Source organism: Talpa europaea (assembly GCF_964194135.1).
Source record: "Talpa europaea genome assembly, chromosome: 9".
Lineage (NCBI taxonomy): Eukaryota > Metazoa > Chordata > Mammalia > Eulipotyphla > Talpidae > Talpa > Talpa europaea.
This window is the reverse complement of record NC_140076.1, coordinates 35,573,686-35,600,553: the sequence shown is the minus strand read 5'-3', so window position 1 is coordinate 35,600,553 and position 26,868 is coordinate 35,573,686. Positions and strand designations below refer to the sequence as shown.

At 37.6% G+C, this 26,868-nt stretch overlaps 1 protein-coding gene across 1 annotated transcript in view; it reads left to right on the top strand.

Annotated features, from left to right (window-relative positions):
• RANBP17 (RAN binding protein 17) overlaps positions 1-26,868 on the top strand; it is a gene marked incomplete at both ends in the record, with an annotated part of 302,743 nt that overhangs the window by 251,384 nt on the left and 24,491 nt on the right. Inside the window, 3 exons of the mRNA XM_084242318.1 lie at positions 9,824-10,038; positions 11,989-12,127; positions 22,874-23,040. Coding sequence (XP_084098444.1) covers positions 9,824-10,038; positions 11,989-12,127; positions 22,874-23,040 — 521 coding nt within the window. The remainder of the gene's footprint in view (positions 1-9,823; positions 10,039-11,988; positions 12,128-22,873; positions 23,041-26,868) is intronic.

Sequence of the window (26,868 nt, the reverse complement as noted above, 5' to 3'; positions counted from 1 at the left end):
TATACCAGTAACTACCACAACTTTGCATCTGTTGAAAATGCATGCATTAGAGTAATATAAAATAGAAATGCTGTGCCTCCTCAAGGTAAAAATGGATGCTTTCCAAATATTCTCAACATCGTTTGCCATACTTCCTTTGTATATCTAATTCTTTTCTGTATGTCATCATAAATGGATATATTTCTGAATTTTTTTTTCCAAAAGCATGGTACTTTTAGGAAAAGTATTTTAAAGAGATCTGAGTACCGGTCCTTTCTGTTTTCTTTCATCAACTCCATGACTTTCAATTAAGACACTTTACTCACTGTGTCTCGTTTTCTCATATATAGATTTAAAACTGATGAATATCTACTGACTCACCTGTCTAGTTGGAATTACAGATTGTGAATTGAGCCACTCTGTAAAGGGCTTGGCACAGAGTGTCAAGTAGAATAACTACTCATGAACAGGCCTCTCCTGACCCTCACTGTTTGCTTGCCCTCCCCCAGAAAGCTAGCCTTCCTTGGACAAAAGTTCATTGACCATATCACTTTTTTGCTCAGGGATACCTTCTGTTTTGACCACACTGTCCTGCTTACTTCTGCTTTTAGCAAGTGCTGAATTTCTATTTTCTCAGTTTTTAATAGGAAATATTTCCCATTATCAAATGATGTGTATATAAGAATTTCTGTATAGTCAATAGAGCTTTAACATTATGAATTTTAGACTCCTGTTACCAATCACAATTATATCTTCTCTTTCCCTTTTTTCTGGATCCACTTTCTTTCACTATTTTTCCTTTGGGGCTTATTCATAGTTGCTGTGGGGCTAATAAGAGCAGTGACCTCTTCCTCTTCCAAAATTGCTAATCTATAGACAAAATGCATAGCCAGCAAGTGACACAAAATGGAGCCCTGGAAAGACCAGTTCCAAATCTATGGACTTCAAAAGCTATCCACTCCCTTAATGGGTGACATAAAGCCACTGCAACAAAAATTGATAAAAAGAACTATGTGAAAATCATATTGGAAGAAAATGAAGAGAAGAAGGGGAAGGAAGAAGAGAAAGGAGGTGGGTGGAGTAGAAACAAGAAAAAACCTTCAAAGCATTCTTAAGTCACTAAGTTTTCTCACCCTGAAGAATATGAGATTAAGGTAAAGCTCTTTACCTTAGATTGGGCTAATAATAATGACAGCTTCCATTTTTAAATCCGTTGTTGTGTACTACTCATTACTAGACTATCATACATTAGCCCATTGAATCCTCAAGGTAGGTGTCATTACCTGCCACTCTCTAGCCATTGAGCAAGTTAAGTAGCTCCTGCTTCAGTTTCTTGTTAAACAGAGAAAATAATGCCTAAGATGGTTATGAAGATTCAATTATATAATGTATGGAAAGCCCTTAGGTCATTTGGCTACTGTGATTAATGTTATGAAGAAATTGAAGCTCCTAGAGGTTAAGAGATTTGCCACATGTTACATAGCAGCAAGAAGTTGAATTGGAATTTTATTTAAAGTGTGTGTGACTTCAGGCCATAGTCCTTCCATATTCCTTATTGCCATTTGGGAGATGCTACATGAAGATGATTCTTGGATGTTCATGATAAAGCATTGTTCTTTAAAGTATGATGTTTTCTATCCATTATAACACTTAAAGGAAATAAAAAGCTCAATGGAAAAATGTTCTTCAACTGTGTTACCACTACATGCATTTACATAGAATAATAGAAAAATGTTTCTAAACCTTCACTGATTCTCATTTTGGTCTCCATCAGCCAAGCTGAATTTGTCTGTCTTTGCCTCTTGTAATATTTTATTACCCATGCTTTGGAGGAAAATCATATGATTGCCATCCAGGAGTCTGGATGATCAGGGTAAGAATATCTGGAAGGACACAGAGGAGCCAGCATTATTTATTTCTTTGGTTAGCCAAGGTAAAGGAAGAGGAAGCCCAGGAAGGAAAGAGGCCAGAAGATTCTATAATCCCTCTGTTCCATCCTCACTGGCTTTCTTCTCTGCTCACCTCTCACAGGCAGTATTTGGTTAGTCAGTGATTAGGGGCAGTCAGTGGAGAAAAACTAATTTCTAAATGCACCTGATTTGTTAGATAGTTTTTGGAATACCTCCACCTCACTGCTCAGTGAGATTGGCAGAAAAATAATACTTTTGATATGCTGTTTTATTTATCTACATTCTGTCATGATATACTTTGATGTAAGTTTTTAATTTTGCTTTAGCTCTCAGCAGCTCTCGCCGTTACAGCTCAGGGTCAGCAATGAGGTTAGCCACAGTAGCACAAAACAATTTCCTGTTTGTACAGCCCAGGTAACATTTGGATGAGGATTAAATTTTACCACATTTTCTACTAGCCCAAGCCTATTATTTCTAATGAGTTTTAAATTGCTTCAAGAACATGTATTTCAAAACTTAGTGCTATGATCCGTTCAGCCTGAGCAACTTAATAAAAGAAATTTCTTTCTTAAATTTTTGGTTAAAATGTTGCATGCAGTGTAATAAATGTTATTACTTTGGAAACCTACTTCTCAGTTTTAAGAACTGGCTGTTTTTTTATGCTCCATTTCCATTTGTCTGATCTTTTCTTCTCTTTGCCTCTGGGTACTGGTATCTTTAGTGACATCTGTTGGTTGAAGAGTGCACAGAAGGGAGAAATAGTGGCTGTTTTCATAAGACTGGCCAGAATGGAACTGCTTTTATTTCTTCATTAGATATCTGACTTAAGAAAGCTCAAGTGTGAAAATTGAACTGTGAAAATGGATAGAACAAGTTATGATTATTCATTATAGTTAAGAACTTACATCAGGGCTCTTTCCAGCAGTGTGTGCTCCAGGTACACATAGGCATAACTTAGTAATAAACATACATTGAACTTGTAAAGTGACATCCAAGCCATGTTATTTACTGTCACCTCGATCACAAACAGGTGATTTTCAAACTAGATTTTGTTAAGTCCCCAAATTTACAAGTCCCAGAGGCCCTCCCTATTGGGGAGAGGAGAGGGTACTACCAGCACTTTGACCAGAACCATCCAACTACCTAGTTACATTAGATTTATTTATAAAAGGCATTGCTTGTTTGAATTTTTTTATAGAAGAGCTTTTTGCTGGCTTTAGTTACCAGCATACTATTAGAACCATGTAAGAATGATTATAATTATATACTTATTTTTAAATGATTACAAAGAGAAAGCTGAAGAATGCATTGGTCTTGAAATAACTGGACACTTAATCTTATATCACCAGGAAATAACATTTCTGGAAAGCACATTATCCAGGAACCATGGATATGAACTTAGAACTTAGCAGAAACTTGGTTGGGACATATTAGTAACTGCAGTGATTTTAAAATTGTAGAAAGTGAAAATCCTCCATAATCTCATTACTCAAAGATGACCATTATTAACAGTTCAGTGTGTACTCTTGCATGCTTTTTTATGTGCGCATATGAATTTATGTTTCCAGAAGTGGTATCATAATATACTTAATTAATCTGTAATTTGCCACCTTTCACTTATATCATGTCCATGACGCCAAATGAATATATATGCATCTATAATATCTTTTTTAAATGGCCATACTGTGATTTATTTAACGATTTGCCTTTTGATAAACATGTAATTTATCACACGATCATATAAAAAAACAACTTCGTGAGCTTCATTCCTTAAAATGTACCTTAAGAGCAACATTCAGTGTTCCAAACTCTGGATATATTAGTGAGCCAAATTAGAAAAGAAATTAGAAGGTACTGAGTGCTGCTAAAAATATTAAAGCAAGTCAAGATAAGGGACATTAGCATTACCAGGGGAGTATTTGCAGAATTAAGTAGAGTGATTGAGGTAGGCTTCATTGAGAGGACATTTGAGCAAACACCTGAAGTAAATAAGGGAATTAATCATGCAGATATCTTGGGGAAGAGTATTAAAGGCAAAAAGAGCACCAGATTTTGGGGTCCTAAGGCTGGAGTGTCTCTGGCATGTCTGTAGAACAGTGAATGGGGCAGAATGAACAAAAGGGAAAATAAAGACAAAGTAATGCCAGGTGAAGTCTGCTGACCATTATCAGGTCTTTGACTTTAACTCCAAATGGAAGAGCAGGACTCCAAAATGTTTTGAGCAGAGGTAGGAGATGGTTTGTTACAGACTCTGTCCAAGGTGATTGCAGTGGATGTGGTGAGTAGTGGTTGGATTCTGAATATGTTTTGAAGGTAAAGCAAATCAAATTTCTTGATGGATTATCTAACATATTTATGGTATGACAGAAATACAGCGAAGGAAATTTTGACATAAACAACTGGAAGGATGCAGTTACCACTGAGAGAGGAAATGTTAGACAAATGTGAGGGGCATCAAAAATTCCATTTTGGTCAGGTGCACTTGAGATGTTAATTAGGTAAATAAGTGGAGAAGTTGTATGTGAGTTTGGATAGATGAGTCTGAGGTTTGGAAGAGAAGTCTGGTCTAAAGAACCCAATGTAAGAGTCATTGACTCTTCTATGGTATTCAAAGCTGCAAAACTAGGCAAGTTCACTGACATATGGAGGGGAGAAGGTGAATGTAAATATAGAAGACTTAGGTTTGAGCGCAGATATACTCCAGTGTTACGAGATGAGGGAAGAGGGTCCCCAGCAAAGAAGAGTAGGAGGGAGCAAGCACTGAAGTAAGAGAAAATCAAGATTATGTTTCTTGAAAGACAAGGATGAGGACATAGTCAACTATGTGAAAAACTGCCAATGAAAAGTAAGGTGAGAACTAAGGGTTGGCCAATACGTTCAGGACAAAGAGGGCATTGGCAACCTTGAAAGAGCACCTTTAGTGACGTGAACCTAAAAGAGAATCAAAAATAAATAAGAATCAGAGGGAAGAAATGAAGACAATGAATTTAAACAGTTCATAGGAGGAATTTTGTTACAAAGAATAATAATATGTAGCAGCAAAGTAGGCCCACCAGAAAGAAGGTTTTGTGTTTTTTAATAGAAGAGATAATGCCATAATTTGTATTCTAATGAGATGATCTAAGTAGCAAAAATAACATAAAATAAAAGATTACATAGGCGAGAATGGAAAAAATTGTTGGTGCTTTGTCCTCAAGAGAAGGGAGCTTGTTGAACATATTAAGGAGTTGACTTTTAGAGACAGAAGATGTGAGTGCAGATGCCAGAGTTTAGAGAGATGTGATAGTGAATGTTTAGAGTTAGAACATATTCCCAGAAGTGGATATACACATTTTTTGTATTTTAATAAATATTACCAAATTGCCCTCAAGATGGTTTCACTACTTTACATTTTTAACGATTTGCTTACTTTCCCACTTCCTTATCAACACTGCATTGTTTTCTTTTTCAGTCTGAAAGGGAAATGTTATACACCTTTCCGGTCTTCTCAGCTTCAATTATGTCCCCAACCATTTACATCCAAGGGCCTGAGCTGGTTTGCATGAGAGACAGTGGGCTGAGTGACCTGAAGTAAATGAATGTCAGCAAGACTGTGGTTCTCTTCCCATAACTGTTCTGATGATGAATGAAGACATTTAACCTACAGAACTGTCAGCTAAATATCAGATTCACTTTAAAATTTTAGAGATTAAAAGAAAAAAGAAAAAGATAAATCAATGTAATGGATTGCTTTATAAGCCAGGAAATAACATTGTTCAAACTGTTAGTTCTTCCTGGTACAAATTACTACTATATAATATCTATCCTCTGCACTGTTTTACCCTGTTAAGTGTTCTTTTGGGGGGCACAGAGAACTGGTAGGATGTGGAACAAGGAGCGACACACATCGTGACCCCTCTAGAGCCAATTAGCTATTGAAGGAACAGAGGGAAGGCGGCCAAAGATACAATATTGACCTTACCTTGAATTACATATTAGAAGGAAATGGCATCATTCTATACCACATACACCCGACTTCACTTCCCCTTCCTTTCCAGGCCATATCGCCCCACATGCAGACTTAAGGACTGTCACCCTGGAGAAGGAAAAGGACCCCAGTCCTATGTAATACTGTTTCAGTTTACATTTACAGAGCACTCTGCCAGTTACTATGGTGAGCACTACATCTACTCTCACCTTTACTCCTTGGGAGTTACAAGTACTGTCACTATCCTGGTTTTATCAAGGAGAAAGCTGACTTACAGAAGAAATAATCTGTTCATACACCCAGATAGGAAGAAAAGATGTAGGATTCAAACCCAGTTTCACGTGACTCAGAAGCCTGCTCAGTTCACCACTACCTTATGCTTACCTTTTATTAGAATATTACCTTGTTACTTAGTTTTCCAGCTGAGAACTGTGAAGGCAAGCCACTGCTCTTTGGTGTAGGGCACTTCTCCTAAAAAAGAGGAGGGCACCATGGAGTCTGTCACTCATGGAAGAGGTGGGGCCTCAAGGAAATAAAGTTTATAAAAAAGAAAGATCTAACAGATCTCAGATAAAAAGAAAAGGTGATTTTTTTTCCCCCATTGCTCTATGTATATCCTTCTCTGAATCTAGATCTTGAGAGTGGTCTAGAAAAGTGCTTTTTGAGTGCTGGGAGCCAACTAAAAACATAACAAAAAGACAGCATATCCAAAATGACAGCAAATAGAGGTTAATAAAGAAGAATCCACGCAGTCAGTATAACCTCATAGTGAGGAAAATACTTCTAATAAACCAAAATATCAATAGCAGGAATCCTCTGTGCTTTATTATCATTATTATTATTGTTACTATTATTATTACTATTTATTTCCCTTATTATTTAGTGAGGTTGCCTTTTTTTTTTTTAAGATTTATTTATTTATTTATACAAGCACTGGGTACAGTCAGAAGCGCTGGAGGATGAGAGAATTCACCAGAGCCAGAGCAGGGAACAGAACAGGCAGACCAACGAAATACACTGCTGAGGGGAGCAGCGGGCGCGACAGGAGAGGTCTGCGCACCATGTGGGACCCTCGCTGGTGGCCAGGATCAAACCAGTGCTGCAGAGGCAGCAGGCAGCTTTGCAGCCCAGCGCTTAACCGCTGCGCCACCAGGGGAGCTCTGTGAGGTTGCCTTTAATGCTACAACATATGCAAGAGTTAAGAGCAGTGACCCCATTACATTGTCCCTCATTAAATTAACCATTTAAATTCATATTCTTTGTCCCCCAGTCACAATGTAGCCTCAACATTCATCTAATGCATTTAATGCTCAGGCTATAATAGCACTCAGCCCCCACAGCCACTAGCAAATGTAGTTGATAGAAAAGCCACTAGAGATTTTCTTTTTGATTCTAAACTTTGAAAGTCTCTTAAATTATGGAAGGAATCCTCTCCTTTTGTGCTGCTACAATAGTAATGAAGTGTCAACCATTGTACTGACTTCAGTGGTTGCCAGTCTGGCAATGTCTACATCTAGCTGCCCATCAGTATAATACAGGAATATAGGGAGGAAGTGCTGGCAAGGAAGGAGTTGGGACTTTGCAGGTATGGAGTAGAGCAAGGAAGGCAAAGAGGTTTGTTATACATCAGAAGAACATCAAAACCAAATTTCAGCCTTGTTCCTTTTGTTTATAGTAATGTGAGTTTAACTGTTGGATTTTAAGTTTTTTGAGGACAGGATCTCCAATTTCAGTAATATCGTTGAATAACACATACTGGAGTTGTTAAATTAGCTGCATAAAGGATGACTTGGCCAAGCCTTCTATTGATATTTTATAGCCCCGACAGAATGCTGAGGCACTTGAACACAAATATAGTTTCCTTTTACAAAAATATTACTCATTACTTTTGCAAAGTCATGATGGTATACTAAATACTGTCTTAATTACACAGATGTGTCTGAAACAGTGCAAAAGACAAGACCAGTCTACCAAATTACAACTTTAACATAGAGATAAAAATTGTGATTCTAAATAATTAATCCTTTTTATTGATAGCTTGTCTAATCCTCTACAGTCACATTTTCCCCATCACAGATCGTTGTCTGCCTAGTCCATCTTTTGCTGCAGGGCATAGAACTTTATAGAATGTAGAGTTCTGCTCCAGATTATGAACCCAATGAGGAAGAACATCAGCATAAAAAAGGCCCCAAAAGATGACCTAGTTTTCTCCCTATGACCCTGGCCTCCCCAGCAAACCCAAAGTATGTAAACACACACATACTCCAAAATGTCATAGTCTTTTGTCATATGTCCCTTTCTTGGGAAAGGGAGGGAGAAGGGAGGGAGTGGAGGGAAATACCTTCCTTGGTTTATATTGAATTTGAGGCAAAGTTAGAAAAGCAGTGTCCTTTTCTGTGCTTCCAACTGTCTCAGACCTCCATGCCTGTGCATTTTACCTAGAATACATTCTCCTCCCACCAGTTCCCCCTGGAAAACTGCAATTGATCCTTGAGAGTAACCAGTTCTGTGGAGCCTTTCCTCACTGCCCTCCTGCCTAACCGGAGTCAGTCTCTTCTGTTCCCATAATACCCCCACATGCTTTTCTGCTGCTATTTGTCACACACATGGAATTATTTATTTACAAGTCTATGCCCCCCACTACTGAACTCCTTCAGAGCAGAGATTTCATATCTTTCATTTGTATATCCCAGCACCTTACACATAGTAAGTTACATAAATGTTATCAAAATGAGTTGACTCTTTATGGAACTTACTGTGTATCTTTAAGGTATGTTAGGATGAGACCATAAGAGAGGGTACAGGCTATGCATAGAAGTCAGTGAAAGACCGTTGCCTCTGCTTTGCTGCTGCCCTGAGTCTGCTGCCAAACCCTCGGTGGTGGACTTGGGGTTGTTTGTCAGCATGACTGATAGTTCCAGACACAGAGCAGGAAAGAATCAAGGACAAACTGAAACACAGAGGCCTTTCTGTGCTTTTTTTTTTTTTCCTCACTAGTTCTAATCACAGTGACCTTCAGGAAGGCATGGCTGCTACTTTACTCCTACCTTCCAAGCCTCATACGGAATTCTCGTTGTCCACAAGCATACAGGGACATAAGTTCTGGGAAACTTAATTCTTGCTTAGCCAAGTTGACACATTCCAAAATCATAACAATATACCTCTACATTTTGTAAACTTTTTGTTTCAATTTTAGAAGTTGTACTCATTTGAACTGGAAAAAGCAGACCTAAGAAACCCTTGAGTATTACCTAGTAACATGCCTTACTGCACACACATCAGAAATTGCTGGTTGGGAGTGCTGACTCTATTTAAAAAATTAAGGTGATGATATAATTATTTTTTTTCTTTTGATGGTTAGTATGGAATTTAAGTACAATTACTAAATAATCATCTCTTGATATCTCCTGAAATAGGATCTAAGGAGAAAAAGAAAGTAATACTTATTGTGCACTATGCCTAGAACTTCTTATGTGTCTTCTTTCATTTACTTCAGTTCCCAAATTGGCTTCTAAAAATGAAGTAACTCAAGATCAAGTTATGTAAAACCCAAGAATTTAAAATAATTTCCTTCTCAGTCTAGGTTATCTTTTTCTCTTGACTTAGTTGGTTCTTCTACATTTTTTAAAAATGTCTTATTGAAGGAGTAGTGCATGTATTAAAGCATGTAAACTAATCTTAACAGTACAATTCAATGAATTTTTATATATCTGTGTATATTGGTGTAATCCTCATCCTGAAAAAAATATGAAATATCTCCAGTAGTTTTCCTTAAGCCATTTGTACTTCCCAGGTAAATTGTCTTATATATTTATATTTTTCATTAGCAATGTTAGAATTCTTGGAACAATAGTAGGGGAAAGCAAACATTATCAATAAAATGAAAATGTTAAATAGTGTGCCTCATAACTGCTTTGAATTGCATTTACTTATATCACTTTCTCTTTCTGCTTTTACCCTAAAACAGGTAATCAGATCCTGTCCCTTGGGAACCTCTCAAAAGATCAGATTTATCCAATGAAACTCAAGGGCATCTCCATCTGCTATTCAGCTCTCAAATCTGCCTTGTGTGGAAATTATGTCAGCTTTGGCGTCTTCAAGTTGTATGGGGACAACCATTTTGACAACGTACTCCAGGCCTTTGTCAAAATGCTGCTGTCAGTGTCCCACAGTGACTTGCTAGTAAGCAACCATGCATCATGGGAGTCTTTGTGTGAAATGTGAAGTTGCACCATCACCGACTTGGAATTGTTATAATGAAGCCCAGGGAGTTAGATTAGCATTCTATGTTTTAGGGCAGCATCTTGATTTAGCTTGCAGACTGTGAGTGACTATAGTGGCTATATTTATGTAATTAAATGAGCAGTTTTGAAAACTGCAGCTACCACCTTCTGACAAATTGGTCATCCAGGGTGCTCCAGCTTCTCCACCTAGAGAAATGTAATTAGAAATTTCAACTAATTTTTTAAAATTATACTCAAATTCAGAAAATGTCTGTGTTTTCCTAAAGCAAAAAATGCAAAATTGGCTACAGGCTCTCCTCCATCCTTCCACTCTTCTTGTTCTACTGCCCCTGCTGTTTGACCTTTCTTCCCGTTACGGTTCTGGTGTGGTGGACGCAGTACTTAACTGAAGGCTCAGCAGCCTGGTGTACTGTCTCAGCTCTGCCACTCACTAGTCATTTACCTCGAATAAATCACCTTCTCTATTTCTCTAGGCTTCAATTTCCTCACCTTTAAAATGAGTAAATTAAACAAAGTGATCTCTAGGTCCCTTTTCTAGTCTGCCATTTAGTTTCTATGATGTATGTCAGTAGTTTTCAAACTTTGAGGCCCATGAGAATCTCCTGGGGTGCTTGTTGGAAAATCAAATTTCCAGGGTCCTCTACTGAGCCATGTCATTATCAGGCTTCTTTAAAACATCTCTGTCCGATTACATGAAAGCTAATAGACACCTAATGTGATTGCAGTAATTACTTCACTAACACAACCAAATTCATGCTCAGGCTTGGTTCAAGCTTTCCCACCTGCTCCCACCCCAAGGTTATAGTACGATCTGGTGGCCTTCATTCTCCGGCCCTGAGACACTGACCTTGTAATGGACAAGTGGCACCCTCTTTCACCTTTCCAAGCTTGTCTAAATAGAACAGCATCTCAAATCAAAGTTATTAAGCCTCTTTGTAATAGAATGGGATGCTCATTGAAGGCTACCTGTATGAGATAAATTACAGAGTAGAAACTTGAGTCACAGGAACCACCTCTATTACATCCACCTCTTGAGAGAACTCTTCACTGGCATTGCGGTCCACCAAAGAAACTGATGTGGTTCCCAGAATTTCCCTAATTATTTTTCTAATAAAAAAGTAATTGTGGAACTCTATAATTCTCAAAATTAATAATAGGACTCCCTTAGCACATGTGTCAAATACACACATTTGGGACGTCACTCTAAAAAATGTAACTTTTACTTACATTTCATTTGGTGAGTCTAGAGGAGGAATCAAGAAACTACATTTTTAGCAAGCACCCCATGTGGTTCTTATGAAGATGGCCCTAATCTCACTTTAGGACACACTTCTCTGGTTTAATTCTCTTAGGAGTGTTGTGCTCATTTAATATTGGTTTGAGTTTCATTTGAGGTTTTCCAGGTATCTTTCTCACATGGTTTGCCTATAGTGTATGGTAAATAGGTTAGTACCATTGTGTTAATATAGCAGACTATGATGCCAGATTCTTATTATAACAGCAAATTTCTTTGTTTTAAAACAAAAAAGAAAAAGATTGCTTAGCCACTGTTTGGCCCATTCACTGTTAACAGCTTCCCACTGCAGAAAAATAATTTAGTCTTCAAAATTCTATACTATAGAGACTTGACTTGTATTAGTCATATAAGATAATATTGAAATCATGTGCTATGCAACAGCTTCAAATTAAGATTTTCAGAGATCAAGAGATTCCTGTTAGAACCCCTGTGAGTGATGAATTGAGAATCATTATGCCATTTGTTCCTTATGTTTGTTTTATTTATTTATGTTAAGTAGGTTTACAATTTCTAATATTATACATGGTAATTTCCACTGCAATATCTTTGGCTTCCCAGTGGCTTGACATTTAGTATTTCTCTGTATTGTAGCAATATAGGAAACTGAGCCAGTCTTATTACCCACTTCTGGAATGTCTCACCCAGGACCACATGAGCTTCATCACCAACTTAGAACCGCCTGTGCTCCTATATGTTCTCACATCTATTTCAGAAGGACTCACTACTCTTGGTAAGGATTGCACAGAGCATTGTTTATAGAGAAGAAACTTGACTGTGGTCTCTATGTCTGTGTTTATTGAGATGATCATCTTACAAAGGGGAAAGAGATTCTGTATTCAGGCTGAAAGTTTTTTTTTATTGAGGTAAGATTAGTTTACAATGTTATTTATGTTTTAGAAGTACAGGATCTTCCCCTTCATTGTATAACTTTCAGTTAGATGTAAGAAGATGCCCTTTTTCAAACTTTCATGTACAGGTTATTTTTTAATCAGCTTTATTGAGGTATAGTTTATATATAATAAAATTCATTGATTTTAAGTGAACACCAGTGAGTCCTGACAAATGCATATACAGCCATTAACCACCACAACCAAGATATAGAACATTTTCATCACCACAGAAAGCTCCCTCGGGCCCCCTTCTAATCAATCCCTTCCCTCTAACCCCAGCTCCAAAGAACAACTGTCTACTTTCTCTCACTATAGTTTGCCTATTCCATAATTTTATATAAATGTAATAATTTAATATGTAGGTCTTTGTGCCTGGCTTTTTTGTTCAGCATACTACCTTTTAGACTCCTCTGTGTCATTTTGGGAATCGGTACTCTTATTCCTTCTATTGCCAAGTATCATTCCATTGTATAGATTATTTTATGTTTTCTCCAACTCATGTGTAGGTTGGTTTAGTTACTTTGGTTATTTTGAATAATGCTACAGTGAACATTCACAGACAAGTCTTTCTGTAGACAAATGTTTTTCTTAGGAAAATACCTAGGGGTAGGAATTTTGGGTTATATGGTACATGCATTTTTTTAAAGATTTATTTATTCATTTACACAAGAACCAGGGTACAGGCCAGACGCGTGGGGAGGGTGAGAGGATTCACCAGAGACAGAGTGGGGAACAGAACAGGCAGACTGACTGAAATACACTGCTGAGGGGAGCAGCGGGCATGACAGGAGAGGTCTGCCGCACCGATACATGCATTTTTAATATTATTTTTAAAAAATGCCAAACTATTTCCCAAAATGACTGTAACATTTTGTTCTCCCCAGCAATGATTGAAGTCTCCAGTTGCCCTATATCTTCCCCAACACTTGCTCTTTCCAGTCTTTTTTAATCTTAGCCATCCTAGTAGGTTGTGAAATCTCATTATGGTTTTAATTTGCATTTCACTAGGGAACAATAATTTGAACACCTTTTCATGCTTATTTGCCATTCATGTATTTTCTTGGGAAAGTGTTCAAATCTTTAACCATTCTTTTAACTGGGTTGTTTAGATTTATCTTGTAAGAGTTTGTTAGATATTCTGGATATAAATCCCTTATCAGATAAATGTTTTGCTATTATTTTTTCAGCCTTGTTTTTTATTTTCTTAAGAGTGTCGAAGATCAAAAGTTTTTAATTTTGAGAAAGTTCAGTTGATTATTTTTTCTTTTTGATTGATATTGTTTGTGCCCTATCCTAAAAAAAACTTTGCTTTACCCACGGCCATAAAGATTTTTCATATGTTTTCTTCTAGAAGTTTTATAGTTTAAGCACTTATATTCATGTCTATGATCCATTTTAATTTATTTTTTATATATAGTATTAGGAAGTAACTAAGATTCTTTTTTTTTTTAAGATTTATTTATTTTTATTTATTTATATAAGCACTGGGTACAGTCAGAAGCGCGGGAGGGTGAGAGAATTCACCAGAGCCAGAGAGAGGAGCAGAGCAGGCAGAAGGACCGAAGTACACTGCTGAGGGGAGCAGCGGGCAGCAGGAGAGGTCTGTGCGCCATGTGGGACCCTCCTCCGGTGGCCGGGGAGCAGCCAGGGATCGAACCGGCGCTGCAGAGGCTACGGGCAGATTCGCAACACAGCGCTCAACCGCTGCGCCACCGGGGAGGCCCCCTAAGATTCTTTTTTCAACACATGGATATTCATTTGTTTTGGTACCTTTTGCTGAAGAATATCTTTTATTTTGTCTATTACTTAGTGCCAATTCTATATTGTTCCAATTTGACGGTATTTCTTTATAGGTTTCTGTTCTTCTCATATTGTTGCCTTGTTTTAGTGTCAGTCTAGTGCTCTCATAAAGCAAAATAGGAAATGTCCCCTCCCCTCCAGTTTTCTTAAAGAGTTTAGGTTGAACTGTTACTAATTCTTCCTTAAATATTTGCTAGAATTCCCTAACAAAACCATTAGGCCTAGATTTTCTTTGTTAAGAGATTTTAACTACAAATTAAGTTTCTTTAATGAATATAGGACTATTCTACTAGTTTTCTACTAAATCTTGAATAGCATTTGGTAGTTAATGTCTTTAAAGGAATTTGCCCATTTTATCTAAAGTTCATCTGACTTTACTGAAATAAAAATATTTATAATAGTCCCTTGTTATACAATTTGATTCTATAAAAATGTTGATGAGTTATGTTCTCTCTCTCTCTCTCTTTCTCTCTCTCTCTCTCCCCTTCCCTCTCTGATTGAGTTTATCAATTTTATTGCAAAGAATCAACTTGCAGTTTTCATTTATTTCTATTAGTTTTCTATTTTTTTACTTCATTGATTTTATTTGTGGTTTTTAGTATTCCCTTCCTTCAGTTTACTTTGCTTTTGCTATTCCTTTTCTCATTTTTTCAGAAAGTAGTTTAGGTAGTTGTTTTTTTCTTTTCTAATGTACACTTTCAATGTTTTAATCTAAGAACTGCTATAGCTATACTTTACAAACTTTTATATGTTGGGTTTTTTCCTATTCATTTCAAAAACATTTTCAAATTGCCCTACTGAATTCTTCTTTTACCAGTGGGTGGTTACTTAGAAGCACATTTTATTCCAGATATTTAGAAATGTTACTTATTTCTTTCTATTATCTTATTTAATTCCTTTGGGAAATTTTAATATACTCAATGATTATATTTATTGAAAAATTTTTATAGTCCAGAATATGGTGGATGTCCATGAAATGAATGTATATTTTATTGTTACTGAGAAGAGTGTTCTGGAAGTATCAGGTCTAATTGATTGATTGTGTTTAGATTTTCTATATTCTTACTGGTGTTTTTGTTTATTTGTTTTCTACTTTTTCTGTGCATATTTCATTTTTGTTGGAAAGAATGTTCTATAAATGTCAGATCTAATTGGTTGATTGTGTTCAGATTTTCTGTATTCTTACTGGTTTTTTGTTTGTTCTATGAATTTCCAAGAGAGAAAAGCTGAAGTCTCTAACTATAATTTTAGATTTGTCTATTTCTCCTTTCAGTTCTGTCAGATTTTATAAAAAGTATTTTGAAGCTCTGTTATTAGGTGTATAAATATTTAGTATTGGTTATGTTCCCTTGATGAATTAACCCTTTTATCATTATGAAATGATCCTCTTTATCTCTGGTAATGTTCTTTCCTCTGAAATCTACTTTTTCAGGTATTACTAGTCTCTCTAGCTTTTTTTTTATTATTATTAGTGTTAGCCTCTTATTCCATTTCACTTTCAATCTTTCAGGGTCTTTATATTTAAATTTTGTTTCTGGTTGACAGCATGCATTTTATATTGTTGTTGTAACCAGTTTTTACAAACATAGTGACTTAAAAGAATTTTTTTAAAGATTTATTTATTTATGTATACAAGAACTGGGGTACAGCCCAGGGGTATGGTGGGTGAGAGGATTCACCAGAGACAGAGTGGGGAACAGAACAGGCAGATGGATGGAAATACACTGCAAAGGGGAGCAGTCGATGAGGCAGGAGAGGTCTGCTGTGCCATGTGGGTTGCTTCCTGGCCAGGGATTGAACTCATGCTGCCGTGGCTGTGGATAGCTTCATAGGTTGCATTTCAACCCCTTGTGCCACCAGGGAGGCCCCCCCCAAAATTTTTTTTTCTTGTACTTCTTATAGGTCATAAATCTAACATGGGTATCAGCTGAAATGTGTTCCTTTTAGGATTTAACCCATTTCCTTACCTTTTCCATTTTCTAGAGTCTACCTATATTCATTGACTCATGACCTCCTTCCTCCATCTTTAAAGTCAGCAACATTATATCTCTCTGATCATTCTCCTGTAGATACATCTCCCCTTGATTCTGATATCTCTTGCCTCTCTCATTAATTTTTAAGGACCTCTGAGATTACATGGAGCCTACTCAGATAATTCAGAAAAACCTGCCTGTGGTTTTGTTCAACTAATTAATTTTTTGCCATATAATGTAACACATTCACAGGTTCTGTGGATTAGGACATGGACATTTTGACCTAACACCAAGCATATAGTGAGGTCATATTTTTTTATATAAAATCTGACTATCTCTGCCATCTAATTAGTGTTTTGACCATTTACATTTAATGTAAATAGTATATTGCTGTTTCTTTTCTCTTCATCCTATCTAAGCATTGTTACCTTTTTCTCTTTTCCGGCATTCTCTTGGTTTGAATTAATTGAATGTTTTATGAGTTCGTGTTGTAACTGTGAGTTTATTAGCTGTATTTCTCTTATTTTTAGTAGCTAACTAGGGTTTATAATCTGTACCTTCAGATAACATCATCACATCAAATAATTAAGGTCTATCTTTCTCACTTTATCACCACTCCTTCTGGAACTCCAGTCACACATATGTTGTCTATTATATTCCTCAACAACTGAGAGGACTCCTTTGCAGATCTCCAGAACTCTCTCCTGTATAACTCCTACTCCATGGTACTTTAGCCCACAAGTTCTAGCTGCAGCATCCTCCCTAAATTCCAGTCCATTTCTCTTCAAGCCAATGAGACCACTTGATTATTTGGGTTTCCCCTTCCTAGCCTGTAGTTTGAGAACTGCTTTGGGCAGTATGCTTGAGCAGTTGTCAGTTTTACCTCATTTGTTTTCCTCCTCTCTGGTTTAATAGCCCTGTACTGCTTGTTGTGCAGTAATTGAAAAATGTTGTTTCATATATTTTGTCCTGTTTTCTAGTTGTTTATGGCAAAAGGAGAAATTCTCATAGCAGTTAATCCTTCGTGGACAGAAACTGAAGTCTTATCTTTCATTATTACAGTTTGGCTTGACATTCTTTTGTCTTACATCTTAGTAATCCTTGAAGACTTGGAATTATTTGCAAATAGCTATGTTGCTCTTAAAGTGTGGTATTTGGCCTGGAGTCTGCATTTTAACAAGGCTCTCAAGGGCATCTTGACAAAGTGGCATTATGGAGGGAATGCTGAACTTGGATTGAAGTCCCAGTCCTACCACTTTTAAGTGTATGACCATGGATGCTCTGTGCCTGATGTTGCCATAAGGTATTTTCATGTGTGTTCTTCATTTATTTCACTCTCAGAAGCATTTTGCATACCTAAACTGAGTGAGATAATCCAGTATAATACTGTTTGCCCTTGTTTCCTACTTGATTGTTAAGCTTCAGAAGGATAGGAACCGTGTTTTGATCACTTTATTTCCTGTGCCTGGCACATCATAAGTGCTCAATGAATATTTAGTGATGAATTAAGTAGGTAATATTATTTTCACTATACAGGTGAGTAAATTGTGACTCTGAGAGGTAAAATAATTTCCTAAGATTTTTTAACTAGTTTGTAACTGATTTAGGAGTCTTTTTAACTCTAAAATCCATTCCTCTTCACCAGGTCACCCTACTAGACCTACTTGATACAGATCACAGCTTTGAAGGCTAGATGCCTGATAAAAATGGTTTTCCTTAGGTACTCAATTTTATATTCAGTCTTACATAGTTGTAAATTGAAACCATTGGATAACTTTGGGCAGGTGCACTGTGCCCTGAGTATTCAAGAAAAAGAACTATTTAGAATTTTTAAAGTAATCGCTTGGATTTGTCCTTTTCCAACGACAAACCTGTCAAGAGGCATTTGTAGGCATTAGCTAGGTTATATCCAGATTTCAGTTCTAATATGGCTTTAGTGGAAAAAATAAGAGGAAGAAACAAAAAGTTGAATCAGTGATAGTGATAGACTTGCCAAATATACTTAATATAATATTAAAATTTTTAGTGACTCATCATTCATAAACATTTTGTGTTTCAAGCCAACTATAATATGGGGAAAGAGACAGATAAATGAGAAAAGTGGATTTGTTTTCATTTAAGCATCTACTCACCACAACCCCACACTCTTACACACAGAGGCCAAAGTGGGGGGCTTACAAAAATCACTCTTAATATTACTCTCAACTCATTCATTCAATAAGTATCAATTGTGTACATACTATGTAAGATACCACTCCAGGCTGTGATAGCCCTGAAGGGAGCAAGACAAATAGGGTCCCCACTCATGTGAAGCTTGTGTTCTAATGGGGAGAGATGAAAAATAAATAAACACATGCACATAAGAAAATATCAAGTCATGATGCAAGCTAAACAAAGAATTAAAGTGAGAAAATGAAAAGAAAGTAATTAAGTCAGGCTTTTTTAGAAGAAGTGATCAGGGAATACCTCTGAAGATTAGCCGTGGCAGGGATGACAGTACAGTCCAAGAAGTAAAGGATGTCACCAAAGGGTGAACAAGGAAAGGAAGAGAAAAGCCAAAAAGTTACACTAACTGGAAACCACAGGCTCTCTCCCCATGAAGTACATTATTAATGACATGTTCTTAAATTGGATTAAATAATGGTATGACAAATATGGGAGCAAAATATTCAGGAAATACTTAGAAAGTGGGAGACCTGGTAAATTATTTTCTCCCCCAAAAAAACATACCAGAAAGAGAAGAAAGCAGTGAATTGGTTAAGTAGGACAACAGGTATGGTGTTCAAAGGATTGAAATAGCCAGGAAAATCAGTGGGAAGTGACAAAAAGGAAAACCTGTAAGTTGTCAGGCAAGTGGTACAATCTTTGCACATTTTGTCTCATTCATTTCTCACAGCACCTTGCAAAGCAGGTGGTTTAATAAGTGCATTTTAGAGAGATTTTAAATAAAGCTCTGTAAAGTCAAACATCGAAAATACAGATACAGACCTAGACCCACCTATTTCCACAACCACTGCACCACCCAGATAGACCTTTTGTTTCTGAAATTGCTTTTCCTACCATATTTTCCCAAGACTTTCATCCTCCCTTGTGCTATGGTAAGAAATTTTGAATCAAAGTCAAATTCAGCTCAGCTCCATTATCATTCTTCTGACTTTCAGTTAAGCAACTCTGTCCTACACGTTAACTTTTCAGAACAGCGCTCTGTGATGGGTCTTCGTGAACAGGAGGGCTATTAATGATGCATGTGCTTCCTGTGGAGACTGGTTGCAGGAGAAAAGGAGCATTTGGCTGTTTTCAGTGCCAAACAACAAGTTGCTAAAGAGAACAAAGTCCCTATTGGGCTTAAAAATTATATCCCTAAATTATCTAAATTATGGATGAATTCTTTTTAAAAGATTCTAAAACACCAAGAACTCTAAAACAAAATATGAGAATTCATGACTCCTGCCTATCTATTTATGTCAAGAGAGTTTCATTATTTGAATCTCACACAATATCCTGAGCTGCAAATAAAGAAATCCAATAATAATACATAGTCCTCAGCACTATTCATTCTGTTTTTGATCAAATGCCCCTTGATCCTTATGATTCCCCACTTTTCAATCTACCCTGAAATAATACTTATCCTTCTCAAAGCCCCCAACCATAAATCAGCCATAATGGAAGCTCTTCCTCTTGCTTTTATCGCAAGGATATATGCTCCAACCTTCACATCTAAAGTGTTTACCTGGCTTTTTCATAGCTGACTCAGTATATTGGAACCTTTTAAAGCAACCTGCATGGCATGTGGTCACCAAATCTATGTGAAGTCTTTATAATTTTTGTATGATTGATAGCATGCAGCTCTTCCTTGATGAGAGAACCCTGTCTGTTTCCTGCTTGCTTCCTTTTGTGGGGGTTGTTACTTAATCCATTTACATTCATGATAGGAACTTCAAAGGTAGAAATGTGAAGGAAAAGAGAAAAGCAACCAGAATCTACAAGTGTGTGCCCAACTCTAGACCTGGATGTTTTTCACTTTATTATACTGCTCCCAGGATATGGAACCAAAGCTACCTTTCCTTTTTTTTTTTTTAATTTTTAAATTTACTTCCTTTAATTATTTAATTATGTGTTTTTCTTGCATCATCATAATCCCCATAATTGTCCTGCTACCGTAGCACCCATGAACCATCACCATATTCCCTGGTGTTTTTCCCTGCCCTGTTTTGACTCACTCTCCCTCCCTTGCTATACACCTCAGTTCTGTGGTCACAAAGCTGCCTTTTCTATAGAGTAACCTAGTTTGTGGGGAGAAAGCAACAGTTAATTAGTCAATCAAATGCCATAGCTTTTTAGGAAAAAAGAGCTTCTTTCTTAAAAACCTCTATAGTTTCCCAAAACTATTGTCTATATGCCTGCCTTTTAGACTGTCACCGACTTGTGAACCTGCCTCAGCTGCATTATGCTCTATTTTAAATGCATATGTTTGTGTGTAGTTGCTATTCACAATGTTATTTCTCTGTATAACATTGTATTAAAAGAGTTCCTAAACTTTGGTGTTATATCAATTCTAGGGATTATTACTAAACACAACCTAAGACCTTTTAAAAACTTTCTCGATTCACTTTGCCTCCCATCCTGTCATTAATTTATTAACATTTACCCCAAATATATGACAGGCACACATTTATCTCTGAGCTTCAGTGATGAATAAGAAACTGTCTTTGTCTTAGGAAGTCTCAACTATGCACCCACTCAACCAGTCTATTGCTCCTTTTCTGAATCTACTAGATTGGCCCTTTTTTTGAGTGCCCATTGGCTTTTATTATTTTCTTGTTGTTTCTATTAAAAATCATAAACTTGGGCCTCCCTGGTGGCGCAAGGGGTTAAGTCTCAGTACTATGAAGCTATTGGCAGCCACTGCAGCACGAGTTCCATCCCGGGTCTGCAAAGTCGCTACCCACATGGCATAGCAGACCTCTCCTGTCTCACCTACTGCTCCCCTCAGCAGTGTATTTCATTCAATCTGCCTGTTCTGCTCCCCACTCTGTCTCTGGTGAAGCCTCTGACCCCATCCCCGCACCTCTGGCCTGTACCCCAGTTCTTGTATGCATAAATAAAATAAATCTTTTTTAAAAAATCATAAGATCATATGCATATGTTACCATTAACCAAAAAATCTGGCCAGTGTTATGCTATGAATAAAAACCCTGAACTTTGGAAAACTACTTACCTCAAAGCTTCATTTTTCTCATGTGAAAAATGAAAATAACAATGCCTAATACATACAAACCATTCTTGAAAGTAAATGATCATTTTAGTGTACAAAGGAGACTACCATTTTTTTATTTGCTAAAAAAAAATAAAAACCTTTAGTAACATCTCTGTTGCCTTTGAAATTAAAGGTAAGGCCCATTAGTTGATGTCTACCCCCAGCCTACTTTTTCAGTCTTCTCTATATGATTCCCCAACACAATTTGTTTCATTCAGAATAAAAATCCTACTCCTTTAATACATCACCCTCTTTTCACCATGAGGGACAACTGGTGGTAGCAACCATCTTTGAGTTTCCATTGTGTTTTAAGGTGCTTGTTGCTTATACACACTTTTTGTTTAATACTGAATTTTGCTTACTACCTTTTAAATTTAAGTGGTTTTGAGAATAGGGCTCAAGTCCAACTCCTTGTTTATTTTCATACCATGGTTCCTCAGCCTTCTGGCTGGGTAGTCTTGGACAAGCCTCTTAATCCATGAGTGTCCTCACCTGTAAACAGAGATAACAGTAGTAACCATTATAGTGCTGTTGCATTGAAAATAATAATCAATGTAACCAACATAGTAAGGTCTCGATAAATATCAACTATTTTTATTATGAGGACTTTCTAGTTATTTCCTTCTCATTCAACTCTGCAAGATATTTTACAAATTACAAAGTTAGGTGGCTCTTTCAAAGTAATAACACATCAAGTAACTGGAAAAGATGGGATTTGAAACCAGAGCTGTCCAAAATCCACTTCTTCCCTACCGTAATATATGCCTGGTCATAATCACTTTACCTGAAAACTGTCTTGGACTAACTTTTCCAAGCCCATCTCACATGCTGGCTCCTTCATCTAACTCTCCGTGGTCCCCATCCAAATGTGATAGCTGCCTGAAAATCCCCAGAGCAGTGTGACACTCATTTTTACACAACATTGTGCTGCAATGGCATATGTACTAAATCATGAACTCTGACACCACGGCTGGGGTTATGCCTGAAGCAGAGTCTTGCACCAACTAGATACTTAACAGTCACTTGAATTGAGGTGAGGGTCATTAAGGTCAAAGTGGAAAACTCTGTTCAGTTCAATCCAGCAATTATTTACTTATTAGCATGTCTCTATGCCAGATCCTATGGTAGAGACTGGGGTTTTAAGAGATACACAAAATTTCTGCCCTTGAGGAATTTACAATTTGATAGAAGTGCTTTCATACCGTAAAGTAACTTTTTTTAAAAGATTTATTTATACAAGAACTGGGGTACAGGTCAGAGGCGCAGGTGGGTGAAAGAATTCACCAGAGAGAGCAGGGAACAAAACAGGCAGACGGACCGAAGACACTGCTGAGGGGAGCAACGGGCGAGACAGGAGAGGTCTGCCACACTCTGTGGGTTTCTCCCTGGCCATCCGGGAATCAAAAACATGCTGCAGAGGCTGCGGAGAGCTTCAGAGCGCAGCGCTCAATCTGCTGCACCACTGGGGAGACCCAAAGTAAATTTGTTAAATGGAGGCATTATAATCAGATGAAACTTTAGTAATGCAAACAAATTCTTGTTTATTGTTTGTACAGATACAGTAGTGTCCTCCAGTTGCTGTACCAGTTTAGACTACATCGTCACCTACCTCTTCAAGCACATAGCAAAAGAGGGCAAGAAGCCGCTTCGATGCAGAGAGGCCACCCAGGCGGGGCAGAGGCTATTACATTTTATGCAGCAAAACCCAGATGTCCTGCAGCAGGTAACTGATGGTTGGTCACCTGATTTAAGAGGTTCCCAAAATCCACTCTGCTCCTTAAGTATCTCTTGAAGCAACAGGTCTTGCCAAGATTTTTTTTTACTAGTTTTTCTCTAGAACTATTTTCCCTGAAAGCATACTGGTCTCAGAATTTCCCACCCTCCAGAATTACTGAGTCATTCAGCTCACTTCGGTGAAGTTAGGATTCCAAGACAGGAAGCTCTTCCAGCAGCCTAAGAGAAATAAAAGGTGAAGCTGGAACTAGAAACAGTGGAACTCTGATTTCTTTCCTGGAGCCTCTATGTCATCTTGTTTGCCTTCCAAGTAATCTCTATGTTGGAAAACTACCGTTTTCTGGGCTCCTGGTCTGTGCTAGGAAACTTACTAACAAGTTTTCCATTTATGTTAGAATTCAAGGTTCAGGTAGGTCATATTCCCAAGGGCAATTAAGCAATAAAGCAAAATGTCTTTATTTTCAAATGTGTTTTTTGACTGGCTAATATGGGCTACATTCAAGTTTAATACGGTTGTTTGAAAACTCACTTCTGCAAGCCGTAGTAACAGCATGCATTAAAATGAACATAATGCCAGAATAATTTAAAGAGTGTAATGCCGTTTTTCTGTGAAGATACCATCACTGATATATTCCAATTCCACTATATTTGGAAAATGCTGTCTTTATTCTGCTTTCAGTTTGTTTTATTTTACCAAATTAGCTCCATAATAGTCTGTGGTTTGCAAATGTAAACACTTGAACGTGGTCATTAGTCAGCAAATAAGCTGCCTGCCATCAGCAGAAAATGTCACTCTGAATAAAGAAATGATGAAAATAGAATGAGACAGCCACGGAAGAAGTTTCTTCCTGGCTGTCGTTTTTTGCTAATATTCAAATGTAGTTATGTAAATTTTATTTGCAGTGATATTTTAGTTAACCAGTTATTTTGCTAGTGGGGAGGGGTGTAGGTAGGATTTTGTATCACTAGATGAAGGACTGTAGGCCTATAACTATTTGGTGTGACCTGAGAATTGCTATATGCTGATTATACAGCAAAGAGAAGAGGAAGGTAATGCTTATGTATTGAGGACTTTGTATATACAAGCTACAAGAACTATTAAAATCTTAAAATAGCTTTAAAAAGAATCATAAGATAGTTTCTTGCTTTAAAAACTTTCCTATCAGGGCCTCCCCGGTGGTGCAGCAGTTGAGCGCTGGGTTGCGAAGCTGCCCACAGTCTCTGCAGTGCCAGTTCAATCCCCAGCCTCCGGGGGAGAGTCCCACATGGCACGCAGTTCTCTCCTGCCGCCCACTGCTCCCCTCAGCAGTATATTTCATCAGTCTGCCTCTCCTGTTCCCCACTCTGACTCTGGTGAATTCTCTCACCCTCCCGTGCTTCTGACTGTACCCAATGCTTGTATAAATAAATAAATAAATAAATCTTAAAAAAAAAAAAAAAGACTTTCCTATCAGATGGGACAGAGACAAGTAACTAGTTATATGATCATTTGTTTAATATAGTGATGACAGAGAGTGATACAGAGGAAGAACTTGCAGAGAAATGGTCTCATTTAGAACCCTCACAACAAGGCTATAATGTGCATATCATCATCCCCATTTTATAGTCGAATACACTGAGGCACAGCGAGGCCAACTAGAATGTGGAATGTGAGCCAAGGACTGTTTGTCTCAAAAGCCCAAGTCCTTACCACTTACACCACTGGTTCTCAAGGGACTAGTCAGTGCCACTTCAAAATATACATTCTGCCAAGATTTAGGTGTACCTCTTCTCCCTCACCCCCCACCCATTGTTATGCAGAAGCCCTTGGTACTATTGTTGGGGGGAGGTCAGAGCCCACAAGTGTTTCGCAAGGAGAAGGTGGGGAGCCACAGACTTAAAGTATGTAACCAGTAGAGAAAATTAATACCCATGGATTGGCCAAGGATCAGACCCAGCCCTCACTTCACCACCAGATCCCTCCTGCCAGCACTTAGCCATGATCATAATATTATCCCTCAAACTTTGCAGAAACTTACAAGTTGGTAGAAAATTTTAGCAAAAATCAATAAGCTGTGTTTAGGAAACAAATGCCGTCAGACTGTGCAGAACAAGTTATGGGATTGTACAAGAGACCATCGAGTTTATACTCAGAATTGTCATGCGTTTGTTGGTTTAAGTAATTTCTCTGTGTTAATAATACTTGGTAATCCTTTACTTTATAGCATATGACTAAGTAGTGATATATCTTTATTAACGATGGAATACATTCTATTTATTTGGAATGTAGGCTTTCAGATAGCATTTTAAATATTAATGACTGGTCTCTGATAGTCAGCATAAATATGATTTGCATTAGCACTAGGTTATATCATCTTGAGTGCCTCTGATGTCAACTATTGGGTATAGTAATATCTGACATCATCTCCTTAGGTCACTGACAACTTTGACCTCTATTCTTATGCACAGTTTCTGTAGTCTCAAAAGCTCTTTTGAATTGATTTGAAATTTTGACTCTTCCCTTTATGAGCCAGTAAAATTGATAATTATTCAGATGGGAACTGAGCGCTGAGTGAAAAATCAATTCCACCCGCTCTCTGCTGCGTATAAAATTACTTCTGAGTCGGCTGGACTGAACGGATGGCCGGAGTAAAAGCAGCAGGCAGGAGTAGTGGGAAGAATTAGCTGGACAGAGCTAATAGCCTGAAGGGATGGACTTGGAAAAGAGGGAGTGGGCCAGTTGGGGGTTATTATGAGCAAGGATGGGTCCCATTGATCATCTGTTTACATCAGCTTTCCAAGACCTTATAAATCAGCCCTGAAGAGCAGCAGAATCCAAGGTTCGGCCTTTTACCAGAGGGACTTTGTATTAGATTATTCTCATTTTCACACTCAGATGAAAAGTGAGCCATTGATTATTCATTGGTTGCCCATTAAATGCTGTTTTTATAGATGATTTGCCTATCACAGAAGGTAATGAACAAGGTTGCTGCTTCATAACTTGAGGTTTCAGTTTTCAAGGCATCTGTGTCGGTTAAGTAATGCCTAACCCTATTAAAAGCAATGGGTTACAAATTGCTTAACAGTGCTGAAAAACTAGACCCTAATGACTAATTGTGCTTGGAGTTTAGAGAGGGTTTGTCAGCTCTTTAAACTAAACTGATGCAATGATACTGCAATTATTTACTAGTTTGAACTGTTTTTCCCCCTAACCTGGTCCATATTGCTGGAAGCATAATTACATGAAGAGTGTCAATTCCAAATTGCCAAAGTTATCTCCTCAAGCTTCTGTTGTAAACGAAGTGTGAACCTACATAAAGGGTTTTCCAGCATCCTCATAGGTCTTTCCATTTGTATACAGCAGCCTGGAAAAAACACTTTTAGTGCCTCTCACCTGGAAATGTGTTTCTTATGACCCACTATGTGGCTTTAGATCTTCAGTGTTTTTATTTTTTTAAAAAATTTATTTATTTATGCATACAAGAACTGGGGTACAGGCCAGAGGTGGGGGGAGGGCTGCAAGGATTCACGAGAGACAGAGTGGGGAAAAGAACAGGCAGACTGAAATACACTGCTAAGGGAAGCAGCCAGTAAGTTAGGAGAGATCTGCTGTGCCATGTGGGTTTCTCCCTGGCCGGCTGGGGATGGAACTCATGCTACAGAGGCAGCGATAGGTTCATAGGTTGTGTCTCAACCCCTTGCACCACTAGGGAGGCCTGATCTTCAGTGTCTTTAAAAACTTTCTTGAAATAAGCCATCTTCCATATTTTGCAAACAAATCTAACTTTGCAGGCATTAAAATTTGTTCATTTGGTGATCCATTATAAGTAAGTCAGTA